Source organism: Macaca fascicularis, chromosome 7 (assembly GCF_037993035.2).
Source record: "Macaca fascicularis isolate 582-1 chromosome 7, T2T-MFA8v1.1".
Lineage (NCBI taxonomy): Eukaryota > Metazoa > Chordata > Mammalia > Primates > Cercopithecidae > Macaca > Macaca fascicularis.
Genome location: NC_088381.1, coordinates 14,837,029 through 14,862,400, shown reverse-complemented (window position 1 = coordinate 14,862,400; position 25,372 = coordinate 14,837,029). Strand labels below are relative to the sequence as shown.

Here is a 25,372-nt window from a genome sequence, read left to right as displayed (position 1 = left end):
AAGTGCTTAAAATCTTTCAGCAAGCCAACAAGACACATTAGGAAAATAACCATTTTACAATTCATTTGAGATAGTTCTTATTCCTGGTTTCCCTGGTAGAGGTGGTCACCATATAAATAGCCCTTTAATGGTAGTAGTGATGAACCCTGTCAGATCCCTATTGCCATCTCATGTCTCTGGCCTGGAAATCATCCAGTAGGTGGTGCTGAAGCTCCACACGACATACTTCTTCAGAAATCAAATGATGTCCCTTTTCAAGCCAGGAAAAATATCATTTAAGAATTATCAGTTCTGAACAAAACAAGTTCATCGGACCAGTCTTGCTTGTCATACCATCTAGATGATTCCATTTTCAATCCTATTACTGAAGCAGCTGTCTTGAGCCATCTGCTTATATCAGACAAAAACAAAGAAAAGTTTTAGAGGAAAAGCCAACTGGCAGTGCTGAATCTGTACAGAGAATGAGAAAATGTTCCTGAAGGTGCCTATACACATGTTTAAGAATCAGTGATTTAAACTACCCATTTGCTTTCACAAAGGAATTCTAATTTACTCAAAAGAAAATTTCCACATAGGGATTCAGAGAACATTATATCATCAGTTAGTCTTGTAGACTGATTTAGAAACTGGGTATGTTAACTATAAAGATCCAAGGTAAAATAAAAACCATTTCATCACCATAGTTTTTAATGAAGAAACTTGTTTAAAATTGTAAAGGAAAAAATGGGAATGGGACGGCAAAATCTTAGCAGCAAAGTGGTTAAACAAATTGAAAATATTAATGCACAAACATTAAAATATTAAAGCATATATGTTGCATATAAAATACAGTACAGAACCAGGAGTTGCACTATACTGATTAGTGCTTAACAGAAGAAATGATTAAATTTGTTCCTCCCAGAAGTATATACACAGTTCATTTCCACAGCATTTTCCTATAGAGCCAGCAAGTTATTTTCTTCAGTAATTCACACCTTGATCAAACCTGAATTATAAACTTAGCACTTACAAATATGAAAATTCATTCACAAGGAAAAACAGTATTTCCATTTCACCAATAAAAATTTTGAAAGTTAACAGTCTATTCTAGGAAACCAAGCTTAGCTGAAAACTTCAGGGATGAAGATCATCTGTTGTAGCAGCATTCAAATATATAAACAGTAAAAATAAGACTTAAAACTGCTGCTACAGTGTCATGTTTTGGATTTAGTTCATCCAATTGATTTTTAGTACAAAACTAGAAATACCCTCTTCTTCATAACATCTATAGTTATCAATATATTTTTCTTCTTTTCAATGTGAAATAATACTTCAAGATGATCTATATACACAATGTTGTCAGTTCAAGCTGTCATATAAATATAAATGCTTTCTTAAAAAAAGTATTTTACAGACAGATAGTGTTATATACATTGTTCCATTTGATCTGGGGCAAAAGAAAAAAGCTAACACAAGCTTAAGTGTGATATATAAAAAGAACGATACATAAATGATGTTTAAAAACCTGCATAGAAAATGAGCTTCAAATGGTAGTGTGATTTTAATTTTTATCACCTCTGAAACTTCAAGCCATTAAAAAAAAGGCACACTTCTCAACTTTATCCCTCTAAGGGAATGTTCTTAAAGAACCCTTTCCTTGGTTAGAGTTTTAATGTAACACTTAAGAAAACAACAACAAAAACAAAAACAGACAATCTGACTTCAAGGTACTTTAAGGTTTGTTGGAACATTTATCCAACTATTTTGTAAATTAAACATCCAGTAATATAATGCTCTGCAAAAGAAATACATTTATATGTACAAGATACTTCATTTACAATGTTGGATTAAATACTTTCCTGGGATAGTTTAGCACACATTTTAACATAAAATAATTTTGCTTTTGGCCAGTTTAAATAAAAATAAAATGTAACTGATAAAAAGTTATCATTGTTATGTAAATAATAAGCACTGAGGATTAAGCTAAAAAATTAGTAACACAGCTGAACATATTCTGGTTTAGCAGAATGATAAATGAAGATCTCAAGAGGAAGCTTTTACACTGACTATCCAGTCAAACTTTCTGCCTTGTAAAACATTTGTAAATGCAATATAATTTTTTGAAGGAGGAAACTCTGAAAGAAAACAACTTGCTGGTTGAATACCACAAAAACAACTAAAAAACTTCACTTTTTTTCTATGTTTGTTTACTCAGTCTTTTTATATAAAAATAAGTGTTACGTTCCCATCAAAACATTAGACAATTACATCTGTGCTTTAACAAAAAAGTTGGTCACTCAAGGCTATTAGAGTATTTTTAAGGATTTTAGATTACCAGAATGTACAGATATAACTCAATATAAATTGTAGCCAAAGAGAAATAAGGATGACAATATCAAATCATTCACATGGAATAAAAACATTATTAACTAGATGAGTTAAATATTCAAAATATATGGAATGTGACAGTAGATATACATATATATATATCTACTTCAGAACTAGGAAGGGGAAGAAAAGTTTAATATGTAATAATTCGTACCTTACATTTAGTTAAATATAAACATTTGTTATTTATACATAAAACTGCTTTCAAAAAACAACTAATAAATGATTTAGTTGCACTTGTTTCACTTCTTGTAATTGCCAAGTGTTAACTTTTCTTAAATTGAAATCAACTGTCCCCTAGTGCACTTTTATTTTTAGTTCATGTCCTAATAAATTCAAACCTTTAAAAGTCCCATCACCTAATGCATAAATATACAAAAATGCCAAAAAATTAATCCCTTTTAGTTGGATCATATTTTATGCTGACTTTTTATAGCCAAATAACCAGAAATGGTTTCCTTCTGCAAATACTCTACAACCTGTAACAAAATACGCCATGCACTCAAGGGAAAAGTTAGGCATGGCGTGAAACGCCAAGAACTGATGAGTTCTGCTTCCTCCATGTGTGGCCCCAGTGATACCAGGCAAGATTCCATATTGCTTGCCAAAAGCTTCCACAAATCCAAGTTAGCTAATTCCTGGAAACAAAGATTTTAAGCTCATTTTGGCACTGGACCATTTCATCCAGCAGCTTTATGTTTCCCACCACAGCAACCACATGCCTCACCACAGCGATGGCACATTCTCAAAGGGACGTAGCAGCACATACATGGTACAATGAAAGACAAAGCTACCAGGGCTAACCATCGCAAGCAGAACTTGTCGTCGCTAGTGTCACACGAACAGGGATCAGAAAAATCTCCCTCTGAGTCTGACATACAATGATACAACATGCTCTCTGCACAGAGCATGCAACTAACTTGATATATGCATCTTTTAATAGGGTCTGGAGCATCCTGACATTTTCCCCTGACATTTTCTTCATGATTAAACCTTTCCTGGCAGTATACGCAGCGAGAACGTTCACCGTCCTCTTTTCTTCGTTTTGACTTCTTAATTTTTAATGAGGAAGGCTGCGTCTTAAATACCACAGAGTCTTTAGGTGAACTTAACTTAGTCTCCTCCCCACAAGAGTACAGATAGTCTGATTTTTTACTGTCTGGTTTAGAAAACTGAATACTGGAATCAGCATCATCTCTTTCCAAGTCATTTTTCCACATGTCAGGATGTCTGTAGTCTGCATAGCGACGTATTAAGATATCTCGAGGGTTTATTCTGACAATCTCATCCTCATCTTGAAAGCTGACATGTCTGATTGATTTTAAAGGGACCTAAAAAAGAAACAGATAAAAACTGCAATGAGGGCTATGATGCTTAATTTTATGTGTCACCTTGGTGGGGCCACAGTGTCCAGATATTTGTTCAAATATTATTCTGGATGTTTCCATGATATGTTTTTGGGATGAGATCTACATTTCAATTGGTGGACTCTGAGCAAAGCACAGTACCTTCTGTGATGTAGGTGGACCTCATGAAATCCACTGAAGGCTTTACTAGAACTAAGGCTGAGCTCCCCCTGAGCAAGAAGAAATTTTGCCAGCAGGGTGCCTCTGGACTCAGACTACAACTATTTCTTGGGTCTCCAGGACAGCCTACCCTGCAGGTTTTGGATCTGTACCTCTACTATTGCATGAGCCATTTCCTTAAAATAAAATCCGTCCGCCCGTCCCTCTGTCAGTCCCTCCGTCCGTCCGTCCGTCCGTCCCTCCCTCCATCCATCCCTCCGTCCGCCCGCCCATCTGTCTGTCCGTACGCCTGCCCATCTGTCTGTCCATATGCCCGCCCGTCCGTCCATCCGTCCGTCCGTCCATCCGTCCGTCCGTCCATCCGTCCATCCATCCATCTATCCTGTTGGTTCTACTCTGGAAAACCTTGACTAATACTGATTTTAGTGTCAGTATTAGTCAAAGTGCGGTGTCACTCTAACAAATACCTAAAAATGTGGAAATGGTTTTGGAACTGGGTAATGGGTAGAGGTGGAAAGTATTTTGAGATGCATGTTAGAAAGAGCCTTGAAGAGACTGTTGCTTCTAAATATGGACTTTAAAAGTGACTCTGGTAAGATCTCAGACGGAAATGAAGAACATGTTTTGGACACTGGAAGGAAGGCAACCTGTGTTATAAAGCAGCAAATAACCTGGCTAAATTGTGTTCTTGTGTTTTTTGGAAAGTAGAACTTGTGAGTGATTAACCTAAATATTTAGCAGATATTTCTAAGCAAAGTGTTGAAGGTGTAGTCTAGTTTTTCCTTGCTGCTTATAGTAACATTCGAGAGGAGAGAGAGAAATTGAAAGAAGAAACTGTTAAGCAAAAAGGAAGAGAACATGAAGATTTGATACGTTCTACGTCTATCCATTTGCAATAAAATGAGAAAGCATGTTCAGAGAGAATATCTAGGGTGTGGTTGGACAATCATACGGTAAAACGAAATGCTGTCAATCTGGATTGAAGGGGACAGAGTCAGGACAAAATGAAGGAAGACTGTTGGACTTCTGGAATTCTACAGGACGGGCCAAGGAAGTAATGTGAAATATGACTATCTTTCAAGAAAAGGGAAGAATGAGCCTGAAGGCAGGCAGTTCCAGAGGGTGGGGTCAATTCCTCAGTGTCAGTGGGCCAGGCTTTAGCAGCCCAGAGCCCTGGGGGCAATGCTGACACCTATAGCTGAGAGGGTGGGGCTACCATTCCAGCGGGCCCAGAGGGCAGAACATTAAAACTAAAAGGATTATTCTTAATCCTAAAATCTTTTTTAAAAAATCTTAAAATATTTTAAAAGGTTTAAAAATCTAATGGAATTATTGTAAGGTTTTGGAATTGCTTGGGACCCATGACATCTTTCTTCCATTCAACTTCTCACTTTTTGAATAGGAATGCCTATCCTGTACCTTTCCTATCATGATATTCTCTAACCTATCCTATCATAGTATTTGTACTATGAAATTACAAATTTCACAGGTTCATAGCTGAAGACGAATTTTGCCTCAAGATATAAGTACCTCGTCTTACCCACACTTGATTGAAAGATGTTATTTGGATGAGATTTGGGACTTAAGAGTTGATACTGGAATGAGTTATGTCTTTGGGGCTGTTGGGATGAGGATGAATGTATTTTGCATGTGAGAAGGGCGTGAATCTGGGGACAAAGGACAAAATGTTATGGTCTGACTTATGTCCTCTTCAAATTCATATGTTGAGGCCCTAGCCTCCAGTAATGTGACTGTATTTGGAGACAGAGCCTTTTAAGAGGTGACTAAATTAAAATGTGGCCCTTAGGAGAGACTTTAATCCAATCTGACTGTTTTCTTTATGAAGAAATTTGGACACACAGAGAAAGACACCAGGGATGTATGTGCAGAGGAAAGACCATGTGAGGGCAAAGTGAAAAGGCAGCTACCTGCAAGCCAAGAAGAAAGTACTCAGAAGAAACCAAACCTACCAACAACTTTGATCTTGGACTTCCAAGAATTTTAAGAGAATAAATTTCTGTTGTTGAAGCTACCCAGTCTGTAGTATTTTGTTGTGGGAGTCCTAGCAAATTAATACAAAGACATACATGTTTATAGCTTTGGTACACAAAAAGTCTCTGAAAAATGACGTAAAATATCCCTACCTCCATAACCCTTCTGGGAAGGTTGGATCTTTGAGGCCAAAGAACAAAATTAAGTCTTTTGACCCCTTCCATCATCCATAAATGCAGGCTTCTAACTAGACAAATTTGTATCTTTAGCTCCAGTTCCTGGACATAGTGACTAGTCTACTACAAGTAAGCATCTGACTCAGTTTGGGGTACACTTCTGTTCCCCAGATATATGGAATTAGGGTTAAAAAATTTTTAGGTCTGAGCTAAAGGTGGGATGACAGATAGTTTATTAAATTAACAATATATAATTCTTTTTGGTTCTATCTGACGAAAAGCTCCAGCAATCTTTTAGACTCGAATGAGAAGTTTGGAAAGTTTTTAACGAATGGCGTTTATAAGCACATATGCAGCAAATTTACACAATGAAAAACTTTTTAGTGCAATTCAACTATATGGAGAATTAGAAAGACTGGAAAACTTCACCTATATACTAATTAGTTAAATTCCAAATCAGAAGATAAACTAACATTACTTACCCTATTTTGGGACTTTAGGCTTCCACATTCCTTGGATATTTGCCGCTGTACATATTCCATACTTCTGCTCTGAATGTCCAAGCCTGGCTGACCAAATGTTATCTAAAATACAAACAATTTCTACTTAAATGACACAAGAATTTTTTACTTTTAATGAAACTATGTACAGTGTATATTCCAAAACCTCATAACCTATTAGCAGTAAAGTTTTTCAAAAACGGTTTTCAGAATAAAATATAATTATTTCCCCCCACCTAAAACACAAACAAAAACTGTAGGTCTTTTCTTATACATTTAAACTTTAACAAGTAATGAATACATAGTCGAAAAAGTACAAACAACCCAAATACTCATCAACTAATGAATGGATAAACAAAATGTAGTAAATCCATAGAGTGGAATATTATTCAACCACGAAAAGAAATAAAGTAGTTACACATGTCACAATAATGGTTGCCAGGGGCTGGGAATAGGGAAGGAGTGGCAATGACTGATAATCAGTGTGGGTTTTTTGGGAAGTGATATGGAATGTGATACTGCTGATAGCTGCATAAGCTTGTGAATGTAATAAAAACCACCAAATTATATACTTTTTTAAAGGATGATTTGGTGGTAGGTGAATTACATAGCAATGAAAAAACAGGAATCTTAATGTCCTGATACATTTACAAGTGTTTTGAATTGCAAAGCCCATTTCAGACCTAAATTACAGCTAAAATGTATGAATGTTTAATTTTTAAAATTTTATGGTGAAAAATTCCAATATACATAAAAGGAGAGAATAATGTAATGAATCACCACGGGTCTATTATCTAGCTTCAGTTATCATCAACATTTTGGCAATCTTGTTTACTTCTTATTTTTCCAGATAATTTTGATCCAACTCCTACTGTTATATACTTAATAAAAACTATAACCCTGAAAATAAATAGTAATACATGCAGATAGCAAAATTTTCAAATAGTATAAAAGCACATGAAGTAAAAATCTTCCTTCCATCTTAGACCTTTCAGTCCCAGTTTTAAAAGCTAACTATCATAAAAAAAATTTTTTTAGTGTCTTCCAAAAATTTTTACACATACACACACCTTTAAAATAGGACCCTTTGTACTGTGCCCTTGGTTTCTGCATTTAATGATACAATATGGAGGCCATTCTATGTTTATAAGTAGAATATGTAAGAATTTAGAAATTAACAAGAGGAAATAACTATGGATTAAATGGTCTGGGAAGGCATGAAAGGAAATGTGACTTCAAGGAAACACAGAATAAGCTAGGTATTTGGTCAAGTGAAAAACAGAAGAACATTACACAAAAGGAAGCAGAGAGAACAATTTTCTTTCCTGATACAATACAATGACCTCAAATAGTATATTAAATATGTATTTCTAAGAACTATTTTAAAGAGTAAAAATGTCCATTTTCTCACCACTGTCTCAGAAAAAAGTCATACACATCACTTAAACAGTACACACTTTGAAAACTACCTGAGACAATAGGGTATCTGAATATTAGCTCTCTCACACAATCTCTAAGTGAAAAGACAAATAAACGGACAATATTGACCTTTTCACACTTACTAAAAACAGATGTGATAAGTTACACCCCAATTAATTTCTGCTTTTTAATATCCTCAAAATTTGGTACTTTTGCTATAATCTTCAGGAAAATTTATCAGCTGAAAAAGTCGTAAGAGATGCTTCTTCAAAGCTGGTCACAAATTTTAAAAGGATTCCATTTATAATAAAACAATAAAAATGGTACAAAGAAATAACACTATAAAATAGGTATTATCCTTTCACAAAGAAAATGCAAAGTTTTATGTAAAGAAACAGAAAAAGAGCTAAACAGAGGGATATATCATATTCACAAATAAGATGATAAATTATCCCCTAAACTAATATACACATTCAGAGCAATTCAAATATAAACCACAAAAGGATTCGTCACCAGATTTGACAAGCTGGTTCTAATTTTTTTAAAACGGTAAACAGCCAAATCTGGGGGAAAAAAAAAAAAAAGATCCAAGAGGAATAACAAAGTTAGGCACTTTCTCTACAAATATTAAGTTATTATAGAGCTACAACATTTCTAGAGTAAAGATGACAATGTGGTACTAATTTCGATTAGAGACATCAGAAATACTCAAACATACATAGCAATCTGACGTGACGGATATGGTACTGCGTATCAGTGCAGAGAAAGGCTCCAATAAACAGTGAGGGGACAATTAGTAACCTATGTGGAAAAATAAAATTTGATCCCTACCATAGAAATCAATTTAAAGTGGATTAAAGACAAAACTTTAGAACATTTAGATTAGGAAGAAAATCTTTAAGATAAGGATAGGGAGGGGTCTGTAAAAATAATAAAAGATATCATAAATTCAACTGCATTAAAATTTATAATGTCTGTTCACCAAAACACCACAAAGAGTGAAAAATAATCACAAACTAGGAGATACTAGCCGCAAATAAAACTCAGAAAGATCTGAATCCAGAATATACAGACAAGTGACACAGAACATTTGATTACCTAGCAAAAGGCCATATGAGAGCATGCAGTTAAAATCCATTTGTAAAGGAACAATCACAGTTATTTCCAAAGTCTTTCAAATACTCAATACATATTCCCTGTACGCACGGTACATACACATCAATCCTAAAGTCCAATTTGTCCCAGAACCTTCTGTAGCACATCAATGTCAAAAATCAAATGCTAAATACTCTAAAGAAACTCATGCACATGAATAGTTGTGGACAAGAAAGTTTGTACTAGCAGTATGCCTATAACAACAAAAACCTGAAAACAACTAAAATATCCAATTGGGAGAATAAAAAGAAACAAGTTTTAGAACTATCAAGGAAAGCATGAGAATGTCAGACAAATACAATTCCAGGAAATAGTTACCTCTAGGATGAAAGCAAAGGTATAGATTGGGAGTGTTCCTGTTTTGTTTGGTGGTTTCTCAAGTATTCAGTGAATATATTCTTTTTTATGTATTAAACATGTCATAAATCTCTGACATATGCTGTCATATTTGTCTAGTGAAATGAACCCGGTAATGTGAAAGTAAAAGAAACTGAGTTAAAGAACTATATAATGGCTTCCAGGCCTTTAAGACTTTGAAACAATGTATCTATCCATCCAAAAGATTTTTTTCTTTTTTTTTTTTTTTTTTGAGACAAGGTCTTACTCTATCACCCAGATTGAGTGCAAGGGTGTGCGTGGCTCACTGCAGCCTGGACCTCCCTGGCTCAAGCAATTCTCCTACTTTAGACTCCTGAGTAGCTGAGACTACAGGTGTGTACCACCATGCCCGGCTAATTTATATATATATAAAATTATATATTATATATACACACACATATATACGTGTGTATATATACATATATGTATATATAAATGTATATATATATACACGTATGTATGTATATATAAATTTATATGTTAGAGATGGAGTCTTGCTATGTTGCCCAGGTGGTCTCAAATGCCTAGTCTCAAGTGATCCTCCTACCTCAACCTCCCATTGTGCTGGGATTGCAAGGGTGAGCAACCATGCCTGGCCTCAAAAGATTTACTAGCTCTTCAAAGCATTAAACAACGAGTCAAAGACAAACACCAGCAATGCCTATTGAAGCTTTACTAAGGGAACCTAAGCTAACGCAGTTGATAATTCTTTATGGGTCCCATCTCTGCAGATCTAGTGAGCATATGCACTACCGGCCTTTTGTTCTGAACTGTCTTTTCAAGGACATCTGTACAGTGAAACCCTTGAAAGACATAGTGTTTCCCCTTTGGAAACAGGCTTGTTTAGTGTCCAGTATAACAAAGACAGTATCTCCTTCCTCAGCAAGTAAGGCAGGCTATTGAACTGCATTAAAAGTCATTTTAAAAGACTTGGCTTCCCTAAGTTCAGGGTTCCAAAGCTGGGATGCAAACCCACCGAGCGGACAACGTATTTCTGAGCATCATTCCCATGGGATTTGGAGGAGCAAGGGAAATCAACACAAACATGAAGCTCATGCTACTATTGTACTGTGAAGAATAACAAAGTCCTTTGTCTCTGACCCAGCAGCCATGTCTTCTAGCAGCATTCATAAAACTAGTAAGTTAACTTGCTAGCTTACTCTTTATAGTTCAGCAAGGCAACTGTCTAGTCCTTTTGGCAAGGCTGTTCCTCTGTTGTAGAAAAGGACCCATCAATTTACCCCAGTTGAATGTTATTAAACATTCAAAGGACATAGTTATTTTGTTGAGCATTTACACTCACCAAGCTAGCTTTCAGTGATGATCTCATAAAGACCTATTTTTGGTAGAGAATGTGTTAATCACGCTACTACAAGTAACTACAGTCCTCAGGACGGTTGAAATCAAATTTTATGTTCTGATTTTCACCTATCATTTTCTTAAACTCAATTACTTGAATCTCTGAAAATGACTTTAGTCCTAGTATCCTATGAAAATAAGGTGTCTGGTCTGCAAGCTGAGGGCCAGATTCTGTACTATGGAAAACTCATCCTGTGAGGCCTTCTGGGTCACATACAAATGGACAACTGCTACACTATCCTAACAGCACTGTGCTGAATCATACTGTGTTTTATTCCTATTAAGAAACTTCTACAATATTTCTTTACTATACGTATAGCTATAGTCTACCGCAGCTTTAAAAGAGAAAACCATTCCATTATAATTCCTATTAAATTGAGAAGTTCACCAATTATAACATCAGCAAATGTGTAAACATCTAGTTATGAAAATTCATATAATATAACCCTTGTTTCTCTAAGTCACATCAACCTTGGAGATAAGAAAAAGTATCAATTACAAGTATTATTGTTCTATTTATTTGACTTTTTCCTAAGTGCTTTATATATAAAACATTAATTATTTAATATTCATAACAACTCTAGGAGGTAGATACTGATATTATACCAATTTACAGATGAGGATACTAAGGCACAAAGAACGTAAGTAACTTGTCCAAGGCCACACAGCCAGTAAGTAAAGAAGCTGGAATTCAGACCCAAACAGAATAGGCTCTAGAGGCCATGTCATAATCCCAAAGCTAAGAGCTGTCTGCCAAATGTTGTTCACATCTCTCTCTGTAGTTATTTAGCACTTTTTGTGCTTTCTACCTGATAACTACATTATTCAACCACCCCATCATAACCGCCATTACTATTTTGGGAGAAGAGTTCAGTTCTTTTTCCCCATTAATCAAAAGAACACCTTTAAATTTATAGTTCTTTCAAAGAAGGTAGGCCAAATAAATTCCCTGGGCCTGGGATGAGGAATACTGGTATATCATAACGTCCCTGTGTTCCATTCACCGTGTTTTCTTTCCCTGCTCAACTGTATGAATCAGTGACTTAGTTCAGGATATGCATACTTTACCTCTCTCCTACGTTGACATGAGTTTTTCTGCCCACTCAATATGTGGGAATATATTTTGTATTAAAAACTGTTAAAATGAGTATCTCCAGATTCAACTGTCTCATAGGATGCCTGGACGTTTATAAGCAAATATGACTCCTAGTGGGTTCATTTTAATATCCCAAAATCTCTAGTGAAAACATGCAGATTGCTTTTAGCCTTTATTCTTGCAATTATTTTGCTCAAGGTAAAACTGGCTTGCAATTTTTTCCTTAATTTTTCTTTAATTTTTTATAAAATTTCATAATAAATTTGGACAACATACATAAACTACAGATAATAATCACTAAAATTAGGTAGTTGGCCAGTTTATTGTGAGGATTAAGAGTTACATAAGTAAAGCACTTAAAACAGTATCTAGCACATAGTAGTTACCAGCTATGATAAAAATTAATAATAACGATCAGTGAAAAATAAAGCTACAGGGAGCCTGGGAGACTTACCTGGAGACGTTTACAATCCATGTCTACCTTGAATAATTCAAACTGTATTTGCTATGGTATGAGAGTTGCTGGAAGAAAAGGTCCTAGATGATCTAGAAGTTTTTTTGTTCTCTCTCTACCCACTTTTAAGACTTTAGGACAAGAATAGTACGGCCCACAATGCTGAATTTATCAAGTTTGAATTTCATTAACTTTCTGTCTCCATAGCAAATCTGTAACTCTACCTAAACTTCACTTGCACCTCTCTCTTCTCATGCAATTCTCCTGTCTTTACAGTCTCTGTTGCACCTTTCTCTATCAATTTCTCTCTGTCCTGAATCTTTTAATTTCTCCACTTTCTTCATCTTATGACCATATTCATTTCTTGACCCTGCACCCTCGAACTCCATCTATTTGTTAAGGAAGGCTTTTGCAGTCAAGCTTCTAGAGAAGTGGCTAGCAAACATCATCTTTGTTTCCTCTCCAGTCATGCACACCTCTTAATCCCACTGAAAATGTGGTACAGTTATCAATTACCTTTATAGAAATGAATTTGAATTTTATTGGAGCATTATTGCTGTAAAATATTAACTAACTACTCCATTATTTCCTTTCCTTACTCCATCACTGTCCTCCCCAGGATTCTGAGACACCCTTTTCTGGTTCGCCTAATGTGACTGCTCTTTCTTAACTCACTGACTCAGTATTTAGTGATTCCCTACTGTTAATAGTTTTAAAATAGAACACAGTCTACCAAAGTAATTCTAACTGTCCCCATAGTTTCAATTTTCTTTCTCTGATAATGATTTCCAAAATTTATCTCCAGTCTTTAACTCTCCCTGAGCTTCAAACAACATTTAAAGAGCTACTGGCTGAAAATTCCTAAATCTGTTCAAAGGCATGAAGTCACAGACTCCAGGAGCTCTATACACCCAAAACAAAATACATAACCTAATACCTAGGTATAGCATAATAAAACATCTGAAAACAATAAAGATATTATTTCTTAATAGGAAGGGCAGAAACTTCTCAATGGTATTACATTTTTTAAATTGATGAAAGAAAATAAATTATAACAGAATTCAATGAAAAGCAAAACATCCTTCAAAAATGAAGGAAATAAAAGATTTTTTTTCAGATAAATGAAAACTGAGGTTCAGCAAGCACCAATAAACAGCAAATGATCCTAGATGGAAGTATAATACATAAGGTATTGAAGAATGTCAAAAGTCATAAAAAGGTGAATAAACCTAAATGAATGCTGACTGTTTAAAATATTTTTGCAAGGTTTTAAATTTTATAGAGATAAAGTTTGTAATGACAATTACATAAAAGGTAAAAAGGAGGTAAATTGAGTTAAGATACTGTAGATCTGTGCATTATCCTGAAAATGGTAAAACATTAATACACGATAGATTTTAAGGAGGCAAGATACATTTGTAATCTCTAGGATAATCACTAAAAATACTGAACAACTGTATTACTAATTAGCTAATAAAGGGATGAGAATCAAGTAATTAAATATATTTGAATAAGCACAGTGAAGGAAAAAAACACAGCAAATGGGGCAAATAAAAAATGAATAAAATGGTAGATTTATATCAATAATTGTAGTAAAAGTAAATGAACTAAGTACTCCAATTAAAAGACAAAGACACTCTGGGGAAAAAAAAACCCCAAACCCAACTATATATGGTTTAAAAGAGAGGTCTGAAATGTTGGAAGTAAAAGGAAAAATACAAACAAAAAAAACTATTGTGAAAGTGCTAACCAGAAGAAAATTGATGTAATCAGACATCAACAAAGTATTTGTAGGCAAGAAGTATTACTAGAGACAAAGGAGGATATCTCATAATGACAAAAGGATCGATTTAACAAAAAGGCTGCTATACCCAACTACTAAAAATGTGCATTCTTTTTGAATGTACATAAAACACTGGGCCAGGCGCGGTGGCTCACGCCTGTAATGCCAGCACTTTGGGAGGCCGATGTGGGTGGATCATGAGGTCAGGATATCAAGACCATCCTGGCTAACATGGTGAAACCCCATCTCTATTAAAAATACAAAAAATTAGCTGGGCATCGTGGCAGGCGCCTGTAGTCCCAGCTACTCGGGAGGCTGAGGCAGGAGAATGGCGTGAACCCGGGAGGCGGAGCTTGCAGTGAGCTGAGATCACGCCACTGTACTCCAGCCTGGGCAACAGAGTGAGACTCCATCTCAAAAATAAAACAAAACAACAACAACAAAAAACACTGACTATATGCTGGGCCATCAACCAAGTTCCAACAAATATCAAAAAAATGAAGTCATACATGAAATCATCTTTATTTGTAACATTAAAGAGAAAACTAGAAAACCCCAAATATTTAGAAATGAAACAACCCATTTCTGAATAATGGTAAAAATACGGCATATCATCATTTTGCCAATGATGGGTATTGGAAGCAGAATAGCATATGGTAGTTCACTCCTTTATTCATTCTCCCTCTGGTATGTCTAAAATTTTCCATTAAAAATGAATAAACTAGAAAATATTGTAAAATGTGGATAGAGCACTTAAATGAAATTTTATAGCCTTAAATACCTACATTAGAAAAAGAGAGAAAAAGAGGAAAAAAGCTGAAAACAAAAATCAAGAAACTAAGCTTTCACAAGAATCTAAAACCAAGAAGAGTAAAGCTAAAACTTAATAGTGTAGGCAAATAGAAGCAGAAATCAATGAAATAGAAAACAAACATTTAAAAAAGTAAAAAATCCAAAAGTTATCTTTGAAAAGGCTAAAAATGATCAACTCCTAAGCAAGAATAATCAGAGAGAAGGCACATATTTTCAATATCAGCAACCAAAAATGGGATATATTTATGCCAATGAACTTAAAGATTTGGATGAAATAGACAAAGTTACTGTAAACTATAACTTGTGATAGCTGACACAAAAAGAATTAGGAAACGTGAATAGTCCTGTGCCTGTTAAAGAAACTAAAATTCCATAGTTCAAAACCATCTAAAAAAAAAATATCCAGGCCCAGATGGCTTCACTGGGGAATTCTACCAAACCTTTAAGAAAGAAATAACAACCAATCTTAAACTCTTCCATACATGCAAAAAAGAAATACTGTCCAACTTATTTTATAAAGCCAGCATACCCTGATAGCAACAGCTGATAAAAACATTGTAAAGGGCCGGGTGCAGGGCTCACGCCTACAATCCCAGCACTTTGGGAGGCTGAGGTGGGTGGATCACGAGGTCAGGAATTCGACACCAGCCTGACCAAGATGATGAAACCCCATCTCTACTAAAAAGTACAAAAAAATTAGCCAGGTGTGGTGGCAGGTGCCTGTAATCCCAGCTACTCGGGAGGCTGAGGCAGGAGCATCGCTTGAACCCAGGCGGCAGAGGTTGCAGTGAGCCGATATCATGCCACTGTACTCCAGCCTGGGCGACAGAGTGAGACTCTGTCTCAAAAAAAAAGGAAAAAAAATATTATAAGGAAGAAAAATTATGTTGATCTCTTTTATAAGCACAGACATAAAAATCCAAGATGAAATACTGACAAATCCGCATGCTTGAATGTATATGTATATATGTATGTGTGTGTGTATAATGAATATATCACATGGCAACCAAGATGGGTTTATTCCAAGACTGCAACGTTGCAAACCAATGACTGCAATTTAACAGGATAAAGGAAGAAAAAAATAGAATCACCTCAATTACTGCGGAAAAAGCATGTAATAAAAATTTAGTTCTGTAAGAACAAAAGGTTATCCTTAATCTGATAAAGAGATCTATAAAAACATATAGTAAACACATCATAATTAATGATAAATATTGAAAGCTTTCCTGTGAGATAAGGGGTAAAATAAGAATGCTTGTGATGTCCCCTTGCTCAATCACTACACCCATATAGGACTTTATGGTGTATATGTTTATTGTTTCACTCTGGATTTGATTCGTTATAAATCAAATTATCCTGGTTTTTTTTGTTTGTTTTACTGTGTCTGGTAAAGGGCAGATGGTTTTAATGTCCTTATCTAAGACATCATCCAATTTCTACACATATAAACAACGTGCTGAAAATATACTTTATCTTCTTACCTGATTGGCTTGGCTTTGCATGTAGACTCTTCTGGCATTCAGATCTTCAAAGGGAGAAGGTCTTATATTTGAGCTTCTATAAGGCTCACTGGTAACAACTGTCTCTTGCTGAAAAAGGTGATCCTTCACTAGAGAACTGGAAGAATCCTCTTCAGTTGCCTATTGGGAACAACCCTCAACTCATTAGTTGCCAGAATAAAAACCACGACCACCACAAAATAAGATACTAAAAATGTATTAGTATTTAGCAAGTCAGTAAGTATATATCACTGCCATCACTATAAATTGCAATTCCCAAAACTCAAATGTACGTGGTTAGAACTATGTCAAAATACAGTAATATGAACTTTTAGAAAAATTCAACTTCATGAGAAAAACGGGCTTTATTAAAAATAACATGAAGAACTAAAAGGCTAACCATGTCATGTAGAAGAGCTATCTAATTATAATAATGTTTTTAACTATAATAAAAGTGATAAATGTACATAGAAAATGCAGAAATTATTAGGAAGAAAACACAAATCTATGTTTTAGTTTGCAAGTTAAAAAAAATGTTCCAAGAACTCTGCTGTTGATAGTGAGTCAAAAGACAGAAGACAACAGTAGTCTATTACTGTGTTGAATAAGTGAATGAATAAATTAGCCTCAACTTGCTGATTATGTAGGATTTAAATCATGCACTCTCACTAGACTTAGGTTGGGAGATATGCTCAATAAATGACACTCACTAAAGACATGCTTTTAAAATGTCATAAACAATAATTTATATAAAATAAATGTTAAAGTAAGTAAAATTTAGTACACTACAAAACACAAAGTCCTGGAAGGGCTTTGTTTCATTTAATTTTTTAAAGAAATGGGATATTACTTTTCCCATCACTGTGTAATTATTTAAGAAAAAAGCTGATATCCAAGTAAAAGTGGCTGAAGCACTTTCACTAGCTTATTCTAAAATAATTCAGAGCAATCACTGTAGGGCTAACAATTTTAAGGGTTCAAACTTTCCACAAGCTTTTCTTTTTAAAAGATTTAAAAGATTTTGTTGGTGCTACTTCTAAAATTCACAAATAAAATTCAAAATTGACTAAGATATTTTAAATGTATAAATGCAAGTTCTAGTTTTTGTTCTAGAGAAAAAATAGCCTTGTCTCATTTAATTCCTTTGGCATGCAATCACTCAGTTAGAAAATCACTGTAATACCAACGCTATTTTATGACACTGGGCTATCACAAGGATATAATAATAATTAAAAATGCTCTTGAAACTCAAAGCTGTTATTGCATCAAGGAGTAGGCAATTGAACTATTAAAAATACATCTGAGAATCTACTGTCACTTAAAATTATGTCAAAACTGGCTGTCATTTTTACCCAATTTTCATAACAGCTGTCCCAACGTGTTGTGACAGTTGCTGATAAAATATTGGAAAAATGTTGGCTAAACACTGATATCCAGCAAACATGCTTTCAAAATACATAATCGAAAGTGGGAAGAGCAGAAAACTTCAGGAAATGTATTTATTTGTTCCAGAGATTTTTGAAAATAAATGACTCAAATAATTGTCAAAAATCATAAGCAAACTGAATAGAAGAAAATATTGGGAGAAAAAAATAGGTAAGAAAAGATCTAAGTTAGAATTTTGTCTTACTTTAACTTCTCTAAATCACAATTTTTTTTTTCTTTTGAAACGGAGTCTTGCTCTTGTCGCTCAGGCTGGAGTGCAGTGATGCAATCTTGGCTCACTGCAACCTCTGCCTCCCAGGTTCAAGCAGTTCTCTGCCTCAGCCTCCTGAGTAGCTGAGATTACAGGCACCCGCCGCCACGCCTGGCTAATTTTTTTTTTTTTTTTTTAAGTAGCAACAGGGTTTCACCACGTTGGCCAGGCTGGTCTCGAACTCCTGACTTCAAGTGATCCACCTGCCTTGGTCTCCCAAAGTGCTGGGATTACAGGTGCACAATTTCTTTTTATTACAAATTGAATATCTGCCTAAACAATCTCAGGGTTGGGATGCTCAGGAGATTGAAAACTATAAACAAGCGTAAGTTTTAGTAGTAGTATCAGTGAATTAAAAGATACTGCTTTTAATTGAGACTTTTTTTGAATTAGATTATCTTTTACTAAATTATAACTGAGAAGTCATGTTAAAATTATAAATTAAAATAAAGCTGACAAGCAAATCTGCATATGAACAAACTTAGTGTCTTGCTGTAATGAGCTGGGTTATTCTATTTATATCCTGTAAATTAAACATTAACACATTTTACTTTAAATAATACTTTTTAAATAATAATACTTTTTTAAAGAAAATATCACAAGTGTTTGTTGCTTCATGAAATTGTGTGTAATATTTAAGTAACAAATGATTTTCAAATGTTTACCAATGTACCTGGAATTAACCTATTAACTAGGAATAGTTCATATTGCACAATGAATTTATAGCTACACATCTAAATGGGTCTCAGCGAATAAAATAACCAAAGCATCATTCAAGTGGCTGATATGGCAAACAAAAGACTGTTTGAAAATGCAAAGTATACAATCTACAATGAAGTATATATTATTCATGAATTGTAAGAATCAAATTAACATTTTAGAGAATCCTAAACTAGAAAAAAAGTATCTTCCTACTACCTAATTATCTCTTTCAGTAAGTTAAAAGTTTCAATGCATATTAAATTTACAAGTTTTTTAAGAAGTGGTGATAAGGAAAACAGGCATACTCATTCATTGCTAAATCTACACACAAAGAAGTAAAATAAAATCTGGAACAACTCTTTCTGGAAAGCAATTTTAATAAACTGTACCAAAAGCTTTTAAAACATTCACACATTTTGATCACTTCTTGAATCTGGCAAAGAAAAGAGTACTAAAATGGAAAAAGCTTTAGGCACAAAGTATTTTTCTCAGATTATTTGTTGTTTTAAAGTTTTTTATTTTATTTATTTTATTTATTTATTTATTTTATTTTATTTATTTATTTTTTTTTTTGAGACGGGGTCTCGCTCTGTCACCCAGGCTGGAGTGCAGTGGCCGGATCTCAGCTCACTGCAAGCTCCGCCTCCCAGGTTCACGCCATTCTCCTGCCTCAGCCTCCCCAGTAGCTGGGACTACAGGCGCCCGCCACCTCGCCCGGCTAGTTTTTTGTATTTTTTAGTAGAGATGGGGTTTCACCGGGTTAGCCAGGATGGTCTCGATCTCCTGACCTTGTGATCCACCCGTCTCGGCCTCCCAAAGTGCTGGGATTACAGGCTTGAGCCACCGCGCCCGGCCAAAGTTTTTTATTTTTTTATTTCACTAGTTTTTTTGGAGAACAAGTGGTGTTTGGTTACACGAGTAAGTTCTTTAGTGGTGATATCTGAGATTTTGGTGCACCCATCACCCGAATAGTGTACACTGTACCCAATGTGTAGTCTTTCATCCCTCACCACCCCCACCCTTTTCCGAGTCCCCAAAGTCCAACGTATCATTTTTATGCCTTTGTGTCTTCATAGATTAGCTCCCACATATGAGTGAGAACGAGTGAGAACCTATAACGTTTGGTTTTCTATTCCTGAATTGCTTCACTTCGAATAATAGTTTCCAATTCCACCCAGGTTGCTGCAAATGCCATTATTTCTTTCCTTTTTATGGTTGAGTAGTATTCCATAATGTGTGTTTGTGTGTGTGTGTGTTTGTGTGTGTGTGTGTGTGAGTGTATACCACATTTTCTTTATCCCCTCATTGATCGATGGGCATTTGGGCTGGTTCCGTACTTTGTAACTGCAAATTATGCTGCTACAAACATGCATGTGCAAGTATCTTTTTCGTATGACTTCTTTTCCTCTAGGTAGAGAACTATTTTTAATAGTAAAAAGAAACAACTTAACCATGCCATAATAAGAGAATGGTGAAGCAAATTATGATATGCCCATAAAGTGAAATATGGTGCTGTCATTTGAAATCAGGTTTGGGAATAATGTAATATATAATGTAGGAAATGTTTAGTGTTAAAAAACTCAGTATATAAAATTTTATTTACAGTATTATCAGTCATAAAAAGATAAAAAGTTAGAAGGAAATAAAATGGTTAATACTCCTTGATGGTATGATTAATTTTCTAATTTTGTAAGCTTACTTTTATATAATTTTAAAATCAAGGTACTGAATACTTTCTCCCTTACTTTTGATATACAATCATTTTATATTTTAAATTGCTATTATTTTAAACTTTATTGGAGGGGTGACTCAATGAGACTGATCTTTTTTTCAATTACCATGTTTATGAATTAATATTATTGCTAGAATGAGACAGGTTTAGCATCAATTCTATTCCTGTTTTGCCTTTCTTTTTCAAGAGACAGGGTCTTACTATGTTGTCCAGGATGGCCTCAAACTCCTGGTCTCAACTGGTCCTCCCTAGTAGCTGATACTACAGATGGGTACAGGCCACTGTGCCTGATAAATCATAATATTTAAAAGCATAATACAAATATACTATATCAATGAAATCACTTTTTAGCTTAAATACATTTTCCCTCTTCATCTGAAATAATTAACTGAGAGACATACTATACCTTTGCCCAAATCCTTCTGAATTCATGCAGAATATGTCTTTATGTCAATAAAATAATTTTCTAAACAAGGTAATCTTCTGAATATCTTTCAAATCCATTTCCTCTTCTCAATACCCACTATTCACCATCTTAATGCAAAGCCCTCATTATCGTTTTTTGCCTGTCTTATTTCAGTAGGTTTCTAACTGATTTCCTTGCTCCCAGCCTTTGTCCCATTATTCTTCAGGCAAATCTAATTGGTTTTTCTGTTCAAAACCCCTTAAGGTTTCCAATTACCAAAGCTTTGTTGGAAGACTAGGCACATACTGGAGGACAGGGAGGAGAATAAGTATTCGCTAAGGAACTCTTTTGCAAGGTACATAATTTACACAGTACATAGAAATGGGCCCTCTCTCCCTGAGAAACATGAGACTCACAAGATAAAGCCCAATTTTATTTTCCTATGAAAAAGAAATGGACAGTAAGTACATGAAAACATACTGACCATTAAAGACACATGAAAGTATAATGCCATTTTTATATACTAACTAGGTAAGACGTAAAAAAATACGTAGTAACACTCAATGTTGGCAAGGGTTTGGAGAAATAGAAATACTTTTTTGCACTGTTGGTGAGAGTGCAATTTGACAATGCCACTGGAAAAAAAAAAAAATTCATACTTTTTGACCCAGCATTTCTTTGAGAGATTGACTACATATACAGACACACACAGACACACACACACAATCACAGTAGCACTATTTTTTAACAAAAACAAAGAAAACAAGAATCAAAATATTTTACGGCTCTACCAGCAGGGAACTGGTTTAAAATTATAATATATGATAGAATTCTGTGCAGTGATTAAAATGATATTTTCAGTATTCCCAAGCTATTGTTAAATGAAAAAAGCCAGGTACAGAACAGTCAATATGGCATGATCCCATTTGTCTAACTGATAGAAGGATGAATTGATGTATATATATTTTTACTTTTAAAATACCAGAAATTATTACACACCGAACTATTAATATAGTTCTGGGGAGTTGAGGCTAGAACCAGGGGACTCATGGGTTCTCTAAGGAGTTATTTTATATGTATAAAGGACTATATACATAACCATATAAATAATAATAGAACGTGTACATTTGTCACCCAACTTCAGTGAACATAACCAATACAACTAATTACCCCTTTGTGTTTCTCCACATTAGCACTCCCACCTGTATCACTTGGACCCTCAGCAGATAAACCCTATCTTGAAGTCATATTGTTTTTCATTTTCTTATCTTCTTTACAGTTTCACCACACAAATATCCCTTAACAATATTAGTTATAGATGCTTTTGAACTGACTGATATCGTGGGATATTCTGAAACTTCTTTGCTCAATTTTTTTCAGTGAAATTCATTCACACTGACATGTGTAGCAATAATCAGTCATGTTGACCTCTGTGTACCAATGACAGCTGAAATATATTGAGCATTTTCCATGTGTCAAGACAGTCTCAAGTACTTTACATGGGTTAACTCAATCCTCACAATCATCTTTTGAGGTACACAGCATTACAACCTATTCCATATGAAGAGACTAAAATTCAAAGGGATTAAGCAACTTGCCTAAAATAAAAGTTACTAGGTGGCAGAGTCTGGATAAGAACACTACAATTTATTCATCTATTCTCTGCCTATGGATGTTTGGGCAGTTCTAATTTTTGGCTCTTTCAATAAACGTTGCTAGGAATAATAGTTTATAGGCCTTATGGTATACATACCCAAGAGTTTCTCTAGAAGATATCCAAGAATAGAAATGCTGGGTCACAGGATATACATTTGTTCCAGTTCTCATAATGAAAATGATTTTCGAAGGTGGTTTAAACAATTCATATATCCACAATGAGTGCTCCATATTCTTACCAAGACAAGGTGCTATCATACTGTTCACTCTTATATGTATATCTGTTATTTAATTCGTATTATAATGGATCCATCTTATTAAAAATTACATAGTGGCTTTCCTTATGTGAATAAGAAACTCCAAGAATGAACAAAAGAATAAATGAATACACACTCTGTTACTTAAAGAGTCAATATGCTTTCTTAATATGGCTTGTTCCTACTGGTTTTCATCCTCATTTCTTTGCTTTACAAATATTGATGTACCTGTTTCTTTCCGTTAGCATCTGATGTTTCATACTTCTGATTTTCTGGTACAAGTCGCTTCCTCTGCCCAACAATGACATGCTTCAAATTTTCCACTAAAAAACTGTTTTATGCTTAACCTCAGCCACAAACTCATTAAAAAGTCTTTGCTGATTCACTCACAAGTTATTCACTCTCTCCTTTGAATTACCTTAAAATTACATGTATCTATCACCGTATATTCTGAGTATTCTTTTATTTACATTCTTCCCATGAACCAGTGCTATATTCTGAATGTTTGTGTCCCCCACAAAATTCATATGTGGAAATCTAATTACTAATGTGATGGTATTAGGAGGTGGGGCTATGATTCAATTAGGAAGGTAGAGCCCTCATGAATGTGATTAGTGTCCTTATAAAAGAGATTCCAGAGTGCTGTCCTGTTCTTTCCACCATGTGAGAATATAGCCAAGAAGTACCACTTATGAACCCGAAAGTGGGCCCTCACCAGGCACAGTCTGTGCCTTGAGAGTGGACTTCCCAGACTCAAGAATGGTGACAAATTACTTTTATTTATAAGCTACCCAGTCATGGGATTTTGCTGTAGCAGCTAGAACGAACTAGGACAACCTCTAAGGAGGGACTCTGCCTAAGTTTTATCCCTGGAGCATAGAACTATATGCCTGGTGCACACTGAGAATTCTATAATCTGTGACATGCGAATATCCAATAATCAGATCACATTGATACCTCAGGAATAAATGTGATATAATAGAAAAAAGTGTATACAGAGAGCTCCTTAAGCAATAATAAATCTAAACACTCTAGCTAGTTAGCTAGACAGGGTCTTGCTCTGTTGCCCAGGGTGGAATGCAGTGGCACGATCACAGCTCACTGTAACCTTGACCTTCCAGGCTCAAATGATCTTCTCACCTCAGCCTCCCGAGTAGCTAGAACTACAGGTGCACTCCACCATACCTGGCTAATTTTTTACTTTTGGTAGAGACAGAGTCTCACTGTGTTGCTCAGGCTGGTCTTGAACTCCTAGGCTCAAGCAATCTTTCCATCTCATCCTCCCAAACTGCTGGGATTACAGGCATGAGCTATCACACCTGGCAAAAAAAAATCTCTGAATAACTGTTATTCAAAGTTCAAGTTATAAAAACAATAAAAATTATTTCCATAATCCTACTCCTGTGGAATAGCCACTATTACTATTTGACATATATCTTCCTAAATTTCCTAATGCATGTATATGTGTTTACATGCTATGTACAATTTGATCCCATTTATATTAGTCTATCCATACAGGGCTCCTTTTCTTCACTTCTTAACATTCCATGGACCTTCCCCATATCAGTATACACGTTACACTTTGCAACTGCTGCAGAGAAGTCCAGTATTGCGTATGTCATATATTACTTAGCTAATACTCTATTTATGGGCATTTAGATTTCCAAATTTCTGTTACATGCATTGTAATGTACTTCTTTTTACATATATCTTGGTGTACCTGTATTATTTCTTTAGTATTAGTTCCTATAAATGGAATTGTTGAATAAAGTATATACACATACTCAATTACATTACCAAGCTACCCTTTGGTAAACTTATGTTATCAACTGAAAACCCCTGAATTGTATAAGACAGAGGAACCATTTCCTTACATCTCTGCCCACACTGGGTCGTATCACTTACCTAACTTTTATATTAGGGATGTTCAACCTAAGTATAAATGCGTATAATATAATATAATATACCTACCCTAATAAAAAAATTCAAAATCTGAGCATTATTTTGAGCCACATGTCGGTGCTTAAGAAAATCTGAATTTTGGAGCATTCTGAATTGTGGATTAGGGATACTCAACCTGTAGTAATAACCAAAACATTTTCTTAATTTGGATATGATTAAGCATAAAGTGTTCAGACTTAGACAAACTTCTATTTTTTTTTTTGACTGGGTTATAACCCCTGAAAAGTGACAATTACTATGGAAACATGAAGATAAGATAAAATTAGGTGGTGGGAAATCCCAAAAATCTTCCACAAGAGTAAAAAGTTAATATATGATAGGCACAAAGACTGTAAAATCACTGGCATGATCTCTAGTTTAAAAAAAAAAACATCTATAGCAGTTATATATACTCACATTCGATGCTTTTAGTATTGTATGGTGGCACAGGCTAATGTGTAATGT

The 25,372-nt window shown here is 34.8% G+C and overlaps 1 protein-coding gene across 2 annotated transcripts in view; it reads right to left on the bottom strand.

The window, feature by feature from the left end:
* Window positions 1–669: 669 nt before the first annotated feature.
* Window positions 670–25,372, bottom strand: part of SPRED1 (sprouty related EVH1 domain containing 1) — a 101,113-nt gene continuing 76,410 nt past the window's right edge. For both annotated transcript variants that reach the window (XM_005559135.5, XM_045395271.3), the window contains 3 exons: window positions 16,500–16,658; window positions 6,544–6,645; window positions 670–3,698 (listed from right to left, as the gene is read on the bottom strand). In XM_005559135.5, coding sequence (XP_005559192.1) covers window positions 3,048–3,698; window positions 6,544–6,645; window positions 16,500–16,658 — 912 coding nt within the window. In that variant the 3' untranslated portion in view covers window positions 670–3,047. The remainder of the gene's footprint in view (window positions 3,699–6,543; window positions 6,646–16,499; window positions 16,659–25,372) is intronic.